This window comes from Canis lupus, chromosome 6 (assembly GCF_011100685.1).
Source record: "Canis lupus familiaris isolate Mischka breed German Shepherd chromosome 6, alternate assembly UU_Cfam_GSD_1.0, whole genome shotgun sequence".
Lineage (NCBI taxonomy): Eukaryota > Metazoa > Chordata > Mammalia > Carnivora > Canidae > Canis > Canis lupus.
Window position 1 is genome coordinate 22,474,237 of NC_049227.1, and position 11,462 is coordinate 22,485,698.

At 40.5% G+C, this 11,462-nt stretch overlaps 1 protein-coding gene and 1 long non-coding RNA gene across 4 annotated transcripts in view; one reads left to right on the plus strand and one right to left on the minus strand.

The window, feature by feature from the left end:
- PALB2 (partner and localizer of BRCA2) overlaps positions 1-8,491 on the plus strand; it is a 28,183-nt gene extending 19,692 nt beyond the window's left edge. The window contains exons 11-13 of the mRNA XM_038540031.1: positions 3,220-3,307; positions 5,868-6,016; positions 8,029-8,491. Of these exons, the coding sequence (XP_038395959.1) occupies positions 3,220-3,307; positions 5,868-6,016; positions 8,029-8,236 (445 nt within the window). The 3' untranslated portion in view covers positions 8,237-8,491. The remainder of the gene's footprint in view (positions 1-3,219; positions 3,308-5,867; positions 6,017-8,028) is intronic.
- Positions 1,758-10,146, minus strand: LOC111096275. Of its 3 annotated transcripts, XR_005360798.1 has the most exons (6): positions 9,660-10,126; positions 8,762-8,862; positions 5,487-5,699; positions 4,555-4,666; positions 2,302-2,450; positions 1,758-1,814 (listed from the first exon to the last, which is right to left on the minus strand). It is a non-coding gene; the product is annotated as an uncharacterized LOC111096275 (long non-coding RNA). The 3 variants fall into 3 exon arrangements; XR_005360797.1 differs by having other exon boundaries at positions 4,555-5,699; positions 9,660-10,146; XR_005360799.1 differs by lacking the exon at positions 4,555-4,666 and having other exon boundaries at positions 9,660-10,066.
- Positions 10,147-11,462: the final 1,316 nt, after the last annotated feature.

The window sequence follows — 11,462 nt, forward strand, 5'->3', positions numbered from 1 at the left end:
TCCTACCTCCAGAACTTCTATTATACTATTACTGTATAATGTAAGATAATTACGTTACATTGTATTATAATATAATATAACATTTTTCTCCCAGTCCTCTCTCCCCAAGAAACAAAACCTTCAGGGAAGGCCATATTTGTTTAATTTCTTCAGCTCCCTTTTCCCCAGTGCTTTGGTATAAAAATTTCTCTTAAGAAAAAAAATTTCTCTTCATCTAGTCCATACTACTTAGCTCCCAGTTTTCTTCCCATCCTTTAGTTTGCCCTTTTTTTAACAGTAACCTTTTGGCATTTTATAAATGGATCACAACAGAATTGGAAATTGAGGAGGGACCTCTCCACTTAGCTTCTAAGTTTAAGCTTAAGGAGTATCTACAGCCCCATAGTTGCCCTAAGCTCTGTTGTAATACCTCAGCCTTCATTGACATTTCCCTCTGTGAATTCGTATTGCCCTTATTTTTTTTTTAAGTTTTTAAATATTGGCCTTATTTCTAACTTAGCACAGGCTATTTTGTCTTATGGAAGTCTTTGAAGATAGGTACATATCTTGTATCTATTCTCAGAGCCTGCCTTAACACCTTGTTTAGGATATTTAAAGATGTATAGATCATATTGTCTATCAAAAGCTATCATTGAGGGCAGCCCAGGTGGCTCAGCGGTTTAGCGCCACCTTCAGTCCATGGTGTGATCCTGGAGACCTGGGATGGAGTCCCACATCATGCTCCTTGCATGGAGCCTGCTTCTCCCTCCGTCTGTGTCTCTGCCTCTCTCTCTCTCTTTGTGTCTCTCATGAGTAATAAATAAAACCTTTATTTAAAAAAAAGCTATCAGGGGGATCCCTGGGTGCCTCAGCGGTTTAGCGCCTGCCTTTGGCCCAGGGCGCGATCCTGGAGTCCCGGGATCGAGTCCCGCGTCGGGCTCCCGGTGTGGAGCCTGTTTCTCCCTCTGCGTCTCTGCGTCTCTCTCTCTCTCTATCATAAATAAATAAATCTTTATTTTATTTTATTTTATTTTTATAAATAAATAAATCTTTAAAAAATATTTATATATATCATTGGGAACCTGGGTGGCTCAGTGGTTGAGCTTCTGCCTTTGGCTCAGGACATGATTCTGGAATCCGGGATCGAGTCCCACATCAGACTCCCTGCAGGGAGCCTGTTTCTCCCTCTGTCTGTGCCTCTGCCTCTCTGTGTGTCTCTCATGAATAAATAAATAAAATCTTTTTTTAAAAAAATAAGCTATCATTTGGGGTACGCCTGGGTGGCTCAGTGGTTGGGTGTCTGCCTTTGTCTCAGGGCGTGATCCCAGAGTCCCAGGATTGAGTCCTACAATGGGCTGTCTGCATGGAGCCTGCTTCTCCCTCTTCCTATGTCTCTGCCTCTTTCTCTGTGTCTCTCATGAATAAATAAATAAAATCTTTAAAAAACAAAAAAGCTATCTTTTGGGGCGCCTGGGTGGCTCAGTCAATTAAACATCTGCCTTTGGCTCAAGTCATAATCCCTGGGTCCTGGGATCGAGCCCCACATCAGGTTTCACACTCATCGGGGAGTGTGCTTCTCCCTCTCCCTCTGCTCCTGCTCTTGGGCGCTCTCTCATTGCTTGCTCGCTCGCTCTCCCTCCCTCTTTCTCAAATAAATAAATAAATAAAATCAGGATACCTGGATGGCTCGGTGGTTGAGTGTCTGCCTTTGACTCAGGGTATGATCCTGGGGTCCTGGGATCGAGTCCTGCATTGGGCTCCCTGCAGGGAGCCTGCTTCTCCCTCCACTTGTATCTCTGCCTCTCTGTCTGTGTCTCTCATAAACAAATAAAATCCTTAAAAATAAATAAATAAACCAATAAATAAAATATTTTTAAAAAACAGCTATCATTTACCTTCTGGGTTCTATATACTTTTATATTTACACATAGTAGTTCCTGTTTAACTTCTGATGTATTAAATCTCTAAAGCATCATGTTATACTCAAGGTTCAAGTGGCCCCTTTTGAAACTCTTGGTGAAGGTCTAAATATTTAATCTTCGTCAAGCTGTACTAACTGAGCACCCATCTTTCAATCATTCAAACTATATCACTTTCTATGAGAAATGTAGATATGAATTCTCATTCCAAGGCCTCTAAAATTTAGTAAGTAAATGAGATTGTTTTACAATTCAAAGTATACAATTCCTTTTTTTTTTTTTCAAAGTATACAATTCTAATACAATTCCTTTACAGTTTAGACAAAAGAGTGAGACAAATTCGGACAGGGTACTTTGGGACTTGGGGAGAAGAGCAATTACTAAATAGAGATCATGTACTGACCTCTGTAGGGCTGAATCCTTTGTTGTTCTTGGCGAGGAAAACCTTGCTTATGTACGTTTAGTTTTCCTTCTTCAGTTTTTATGTCCAGAGCCTGGTCCACAGAATGTTCGAAGTGTTGGTCGAATGAACACATTACACCCCGTTATAGTCTATATTAAATAAAAAATGGGGCATATGGACAGTACTGTAGGGAAGTGAATGAGAGGAGATTTCTGTGGATTGGTGCAGACTGGGAGAAGTGAGAGAGTCTAAGTTGAGCTCCTGCCGCTGGGAGGAAGCAGGACATAAGGCTATAAAGAAGGGAAGGGCATTGGTGGATAACAAGGATGGGACTTGGTCAGTAATGGGGAAGGTGTTTGGACACTAGCTTGAGCGAAGGTGCAGAGCCAGGAATATGCATAATGGGGAACAGTGAGTAATACAGTATCACAGCACTGGATTCATGAGGATTATAAATACCACGAAAAGGAATATAGTCTCTATCTTGTGGGTAATGGGAAACCAACTGAAGGTTTTTCATCAGTAGCGTCCCAGGTAGAGCAGTTACCAACATCACAAATGCCCAATAATGCTAAGGAGTGTAACAAAATCATAATGCTAGAGCCATACTGTGTGCCTGATTTCAATACCTAGTTAACTGAGGTAAGTGAAAACTTCTCATGGAGTTTGGAGAGATTTATTCCTAGTGATATAGCAGATTGAATCTAAGGCTGAACTGTCAAGTTAAACTACTGGCAGTGTTAACCAGTAGTCCTTATTTTTTAGCTAAATCTGTAACTAAACAAAACTAAGGTACCATATCCCTTAGTTTCTCCCTTGGTCACTTCCTAAAAGGATGTTGTGATAAATAAGAAAATATTATGTGAAAGCCAGTTTGCTAGAAGAATGTTATCAGCTTCCTTATTTTTGGTATCTAAGGAATTTAAAGACTGGTCAGCTCCTGAAAAAGATGCACATTGGTGATCGCTACCAAGCTTCAGTTTGTCGCAAAGCCTATTCTGAAATGGTAAGTGATCATCTATTTGGACTGCTTTGTGTCTATTTTGTGTGTTGCTAATGGTCCCACTGAGTAACAGTAGTAGCTTAGTAAGAAGTAATTAACAGAACCTCTCTGTTGCCTGTTGTTGTCCAAACTGAGTTACAGCATTTATTCTTGCTTGAAATTTGTGGATGAAGATAAGTATTGGTATAATATGACGGCTCAGTAAATTTTCTGGCTGTTGTGACCTAAAGGCAAACATTTATTTCTAGCTGTGAATTTATACCAAGAAATATCATGCCTGTTACCGGACTTCACTCCCAACCACATTGCCATAAATGATTTATGATGTGACTGAGTGCCCTTAGAGAGATGGATTAAATTGATCCTAGACATGTTTTTCCCTTAGGCTTTAGTGTTGTCACATAGAAACGAATAGCTTCTCAGCCATTATGTTGGTAGACTTGGCTTATGGTCTAGTTTGGACATCTGAACAGGCTGAAGGCAGATGCTATGAGTCAGGGGTAACTTTTCAGTACCCACAATCGAGCCACAAGCAAAGGCAGTAGTAGGTGGCTCCATGCTTGTATGGAAACTGACTTTCCCAGCCTCAGCTGCAGCTGTGTACACAACACCACCTCCGGCTTGGAATGCAGAGATGCACCTTTCCTGAGGATCTGTGGACTCAAACTCAGAAGCTGTGTGATCTTAGATAATCTGTCACCTTACTTTGAGGCTTTTTTTTTTTTTTTTTTAAGATTTATTTATTTGAGAGAGCATGGTGTGTGGGGAGGGAGCAAAGGAAGAGGGAGAAAGAAACTTAAGCAGCTCCACACTGAGGGCAGATCCTGATGTGGGGCTCCATTCTCATAACCCTGAGATCATGACTTGAGCCAAAACCAGGAGTCAGAGGCTTAACCAACTGAGCCACTCAGGTGCCCCAAGGCTAACTTTCTTCTTTTTTTTCCTTTTTTTTTTTTTTTTAAGATTTTTATTTATTCATGACAGACACAGAGAGAGAGAGGCAGAGATACAGGCAGAGGGAGAAGCAGGCTCCATGCAGGAAGCTCGATGTGGGACTCGATCCCAGGTCTCCAGGATCACACCCCGGGCCAGAGGCAGCGCTAAACCGCTGAGCCACCAGGGCTGCCCAACTTTTTCCATCCTTAAAATAAAAGGTTCATAAAATAAAATTTCATCTCTGGAATTATTACATTTACCAACTAGGCATTGAAATGACTTTATATCTTTGTTATTACAACATTAATGCCTACCTGATAGTAAAGCATTTAACAGAGAAAGGTGGGAGATAGTACGTAAAGGTTCTCCATGAAGCCATCTTTCAGAAAAAAGTTAATATTATTGTACAGGAATCGCAAACTTTTTCTGTAAAAAAGACCAGATGGTTAAAAAGGGGAAAAAGAAAAAGACCAGATGGTAAATATCTTCAGGTTTGCAGGCCACATGGTCTCTGTTGCAACTGCTCGGCTCTGCTGCTGTAGCACTAAAAGTCTGCCATAGATAAAATGAAAACACATGGGCGTGGCCATGATCCACGTAAACTTTTTTGGACAATAGAACATTCTAGAACTTGAATTTCATTTCATATGATTTTTTTCATGCATCACAAAATATTTTTCTTATCTTTTTTTCAACCATTTCAGAATTTAGAAACCATTCTTAGCTCATGGTTACAGAGAGAAGCACTGAGCCAGATTTGGCCTGTGGGCCACAATTTGCCAACCCTTTTAAATATATGCCATCTAACCTTTTCTTGACCTAGGTTTCTAAGTGATTTCTTCTCATTATAATAATGCAGTCATTCTAGAAATGTATAAAATAGACATGAATGTTATTAATCCCATACGGCTCTATAATTAATTTTCCCCATTTTACCCTCAAAGAGGATTACTTTCAATATGTAACATACATATATATCATATATGTGTAGGTATGTATGTCTGTGTGATATGTATGTCTCCACGCACAATAATTTTATTATTAGAACATGTGATTTTAAAGCCAGGAGAAGTCTGTAACACAGTTTCCCATGAAGACAACCATAGGTGATGGTGTATTTTTTTTGGTCACTCTTACTCTATAAGTGCAAATAGGCTATCTGCAGACTGGCCTAAAAATCCAGTCACCACTTAAAAGATTATTTTTCCGGGTAAAATGTGTTCCAAATTTTCAAAAATCAACTTACCAATGAATATCTGCAGTTTGAGGACTCCCTCTGCATGTTTATATGCCCTCTTTGCCTCTGACAGCATTTTCCCAAATGGTTGGCATGAGATATTAGTTGTATCTAAGGTGGAGGAAATTAACAAGTCCACTAGGTTCCCACTGGCAAGGCTGGCTGAGCCCTGTGCTAAAGATGCCATATGTCCAGCTCATCAATAATCTCAACAGCTTTTGCCTTAAGGAAAAAAAAAAAAAAAAAAAGAGCTAGTGATTAAATCCTGCATACTCAAGAGACTGTTGGTCAATTCTTGTAATTCTTTGGTTTTGTCTTTCTGTCAACCCTTTGTTTTCCCCACCGTACTCTTGCTGATTTATTTGGTTATTAATTTTTCTCTTAAATTAGGGGCTCCTGTTTGTTGTTCTGAGTCATCCTTGTGCCAAAGAGAGTGAGCTGTTGGGAAGCCCTGTGTTTCAGCTGATCGTGATTAACCCTAAGACAACTCTGAGTGTGGGGGTGATGCTGTACTGTCTTCCTCAAGGGCAGGCTGGAAGGCAAGTGTATGCTGCTGTTCACTGAGTATGACATTTTGGAAGGCACGTGTGCAAATACAAAACCCAGATATTTTTGTGTCACTTAAATGAATGGAAACCAAGCAATACTGCAGATCATAAGAATGTTAAGAAGCAGGAAGAAATGTAAAGCTTAGTAGATCTGAATCAAACCCCAGATTCCCTACATTCTGATCCCTACCAATACGGGGTAGGATAGGTATCTTATGTATATTCAAACCCTGTCTTTTCCCATAACAAAACCCACTTTGAAAAAAAACCCACTTTGAATATAAACAATTAGTTTTCTCTACATAAATGACCTTTCCATAAAACCTAAATTAAAGTTTTAAGTTTAAGTTTAAACTTAAATTTAAACCTAAATTAAAATTTAAGTTTTAAGTTATTTAGGAAGGTATCTTTTACTTTGAAAATGGAGTGAGTCTCCATCATGTAAGCAGTTGATATTTACCTACTGACTGATGAGAAGATTGATGTATCAGTGATACAGTTATTGGCATCCCAAGGATTATATAAGCTTTCTAGAGCTCTGAAGCAGTGCTTGTATCATTAGGCCAACCCAGCCACATCTGAACATGTCATTCCCAGAGATTACCTTTCTTTACATTTGAAATCAGCAGCAAAGACTGAAAATAGATCTAGTAGATCAAGACCACAAAGTCTAGCTTTAACAATATGCAAAGATAAGTAAGTTTGATAGATACAATGTATGTTTCTGTGTTTCTTTGGGTCTTGTGCAAAGCTGGCTGGATCAGTGTTCTAAAAGACCATCTCTCTCCCTCTGCACTTAGCCAGCTGTGGTATTTCTGCAACTGTTCTTAGCTCAACGGGAACCTCATAACTATCATCTGCAATACGTGCTTCTATATAGAACTTGTTTCTTTGGATTTGAAGAGAGAACCATAGTCACTAGTTCTCTTCAATTGAGGGTAAAGAGAACTACTCCATCAAGCATTTCCTTCGTCACTCTTCAAAACCATTTGTTTAGCAAGCCCTGAAACCTCTCTGGTGCTGATTCTGTAGAGGGCCATATTGTTTCTAATCTCATGGAAATAAGAGAAAATTAGACACTACTGTTCAGTGCACAAAATGCCCCAAGGCTTGCAGTGTTTTGGACCACAAAGAATGGAGAGTTACTGGCAGTGGAGGGCTGGGGACAGAGTATCAGAGAAGATTACAGAGTTTCAAAAAATGTGTTAGGAGTCAGCTACACAAAGTTGAGTGGGAGCTCAGAATAAAAAATGTCATCCAGTTCACTCAGAATATTCACTAAGGATTGACTGTGTCCCAGGCACTCTTCGAAGTACTGGTGGTATGGCAGTGAGGAATAAAACTGTATTAAGCCCTTCCTATGTATTTAGTACTGCTAAGCTTTTTATATCAACTCTATCATAATTCATATTTCACTGATAAAGCCGAAGAACTTCGGGGTCACAGAGGGTCACAAAGCTCTTACTTTGTTAGAATTCAGACCCAAGCAGCTAATGCAGAGCCCCTGTCTTAAAAAGATAACCAGATTTCTGCTCTATGATGTTTACATTTGGTAGGAGAGATACCCCCCCAGATATGAAAAAAGGATAATCTCACACGTGAAAAGGAAACAGGAAATGCGATGGGAAACAGTGTGCATATGTACACTTCTGTAGACAAGAGATTAGGCCTGACCTTTCTACAGAGGTTGACAGGCCTGAATGATGGCAAAATCCAGGCTTGCTAAAGAGGGAATAGCAAGAGCAAAGATGCCGGCGTTGACCAAGCGTGGCCAGTTTGAAGAGTGGAAGGCAAGTTCCTGTGAGCGGCCAGGGACTGGACACATGATTGCATCCAAAACCACAACACACTTGCCAGCAGTCCTTGAGGGGCAAACATAGGTGTCATATTTACAGGTATTTTTGTTCTTGTGGTTGCTCTGGGAGCATGATTTTTGGCTTAACGAAAAAAATTCTTTGAATTTGTGATTTGAATGGGTTTTTTTTTTCTCTGCTTGATATTAGGTTCCTGGAGGGGGACGTGAAAGATCATTTTGCAGCCGCAGTGTTGACTTCTGGAACAATTGCCATTTGGGACCTACTTCTGGGTCATTGTACCGCTCTCCTCCCACCTATCTCTGACCAGCATTGGTCCTTTGTTAAATGGTCAGGTACAGATTCTCATTTGCTGGCTGGACAAAAAGATGGAAATATATTTGTATACCGCTACTGATATGAAAACACAGCGTTCTGGATTTTTTTTTTTTTTGACCAATTAGTATTTTTTAGAGTTGTAGCTATAAAGGATATCTGGGTGACATTTAAACTAATTACTTGTATTCATTCAGACACATCTTTTTATTCTGATGGTAGTGGCACCACTGATCTTGAATGTTCATTTATACTTTGGGAGAAATGATTTTAGGTCAATTTTTGTAATTCCTCATGTCTGCACAATTGCTTTTAAAGGTGTACATAAAGCTTCCGATGTTAATAAATATTTATTTTGATACATTCTGCTTGGCCTGTTGTCTTCTTTTTCCTATTCTTTTAGATAATTTTCAGAACAACTAGTTATTTTATAATTAGAACACTCAGTAATGCTTGCATAATAAGCAAATTTCAGTTAACTTAGTATACTAACACGCAATATGCTTTTTATGCTATTTGTAATGCTTTGTTTTTACATAACTACTAAAGGTAATAAATACAGAGCCTACTAAAATATGCCAGTTTAGAAATGCCATTGTTCTTTTACCTTCTCATGTGCATCCTTGGTTCCAGTGCTGTGGTGTCAGTAGAGTTACTTTGAGGCAACAGAGCAGTGTGTCCTGAGCTCATCATCTTCACCTTTGCCTACTTGATTTGAGAGACAGAGATCCTTAGGGTTCTAACTGGGTGGTGTCATCAGAAATTTTGTCTCCTTCAATTAAATATTTGCTCAACATTCTTACTGAATGAGTATGTATTCATGATCCATATAACCTATTTGCTCTGTTACTTCTCTTTTAAAGACCATTTTTGTAATGTTTGCTAGCATGGTTTTTGCTAACTTCATTATTTCCCTTTGATACAATGGCATAAAGAATTCAACTTTCTCTCTTATACTTGTTCCGTTCCCACTATCTCTAGCCTAAATGTGATAACAATTATTTGCTGGTACATCATAGATAATAGAGGGCTTTTCACAAAGATTTATGTTTTTTAAAAGGTTTTACTTATTTAAAGATTTTATTTATTAATTCATGAGAGACAGAGAGAGAAAGCAGCACAGACACAAGCAGAGGGAGAAGCAGGCTCTGTGGAGGGAGCCTGATGTGGGATTGAACCTGGGTCTCCAGGATCACACCCCAGACTGAAGGAAGCGCTAAACTGCTGAGCCACCAGGGCTCCCCAGAAGGTTTTATTTTTTTTATTTGAGAGAGAGAGAGAACATGAGCAGAGTGGGGAGAGGGCAGAGGGAGAAGCAGACTCCCCACTGAGCAGGGATCCCAATGTGGGGCTCCATCCCAGGACCCCAGGGTTATGAAGGCAGAGCTGAAGGCAGATGCTCAACCATTGAGCCACCCAAGTGCCCCACACAAAGATTTAATTTACTCAGGGATCTTGAGAAATTTGTCCCCTATAAGATTTAAACAGAGCTAAGCAGTACTTACATAAGTTCAGTAACGGTTGAACAAACAGTGAACGCATACTTGTAGGTATGAAAATGATTGCTGTGAGGCCCCTGGCCTTCGCAAAGTCTAATGAGAGAGACCGTGACACAAAGCAATAAATACCGTGTTTTAAATTGAGAGGGTTATGTTCAGAATGCTCAAAGGCTGGACAGTTAGCACAACACAAAGGAGTTCCATAAAAGTTCCGTGAAGAATGACAACTTAGCGGAGTGTTGCTGGGTAAATAGGTCAGAGCAGAAGCAAAGGGCGTTCCAAGAGAAAGCACAGTATGGCCTGAACTATACACAACTCAGGATTGCAGGAGAATGAATTATGCTGCGGGGGATGGAGCGAGGAAGCTAAAGAGGTAGCCAGGGAGCTGGTGATGCATGTTAACAAACCTGAACTTTATTCAGCGGGTGTAGGGTTTGACCAGTGGAGTAATAAGCTCCCACTCTAGCAACACAGTGAAGAGTGGATTTATGGAGGCAAGAGTGGAGATTGATTTATTTATTTATTTATTTATTTATTTATTTATTTATTTATTTATTTATTTTTATTCATTCAGAGAGAGCAAAAGAGAGGCAGAGACACAGGCAGAGAGAGAGGCAGGCTCCATGCAGGGAGCCCAACGTGGGACTCAATCCCGGGTCTCCAGGATCACACCCCGGGCTGCAGGCGGCGCTAAACCACTGCGCCACCGGGGCTGCCCTCTGGCCTTGTTTTTAAACCAGGAGAAACTGGCATATTTATGGGCTCAAGGGAAAGAGCCAGGAGAAAGTAGAGGGTTGAGGACATAGGGGAGAAGAGGAAAGTGGCGGGAGGGGGTGACACAATAGTGTAAATGCGCTGGAAAGAGGGAGGGACAATGGGTGGCTGGGGGGATGATGTATGGAGGAAGCTGATTCCATATCCTTCAATGGGGGTGCTACTGGGAGGCACCAGTGACCTCTCCTAAATCTTTCCAGCCACTGAAGATTTGATCTCAATCTTAATATTCAGCCTTCGACCCTACGAACCAGGGAGGCTGACATTTTATGTGTTTGCTGGAGGAAAAAGTAGGTCTCCCAAAATATGTCATTTAAATAAGAGGAGATTTATTATTTTTGACCAAATGGATGCAATATAACACAGATAGGTCGTGGCAAACTAGGGTTCTAGTTGGGGGCTTAGTAGTCTAGCAGGCTCTTGTTGCATGCTCCCTCTTCTGCTAATGCTGCACGGTCACACTACATGTCTGTCCCATGGGTCTGTCCCGGAGTGTGACCAGGAAGGAGTAATCAGAGGCTGCTGTGTCACTGGTGGCTGAAGTAGATTTAAAGGGCCATGATCCTCAGACTCCAATCAGATTTTTTTGGCTGCTGGTTTTCTGCAGAAATAGAAAGCTGCCACCCCAAATGGAGCTGGACCATTCCCAAAGAAGGTGATCCAATTATACTTCCAACTGATTAATAAACAGTGAAGTGATGGTGATGGAATCAGGATGCTAGAGGAGCCTGGGGTCAACTGTTTGCATTGCCACCCACACTCTGGTTGGTATCACCAGCAGCAGGGTGATTCCCAAGGCTCTGTCTTCCCTCCTCCAAATTGATGGAAGTCTCAGCTCAGATATCACCTCCTAAGAGAGGCCTTCAAGAACCACCCTAACTAAAATAATGCACCTGCTGTCATCTCTCACTATTCCCCTACTACTTTATTGTTCATCCATGGAAATTTTTTGTACTTATCACTACTTCCCTGGATTTTTTGTTTTAGGGGAGGTGGGTTTTTAAAATTTTTATTTGCTTATTTTCTATTTTCTCA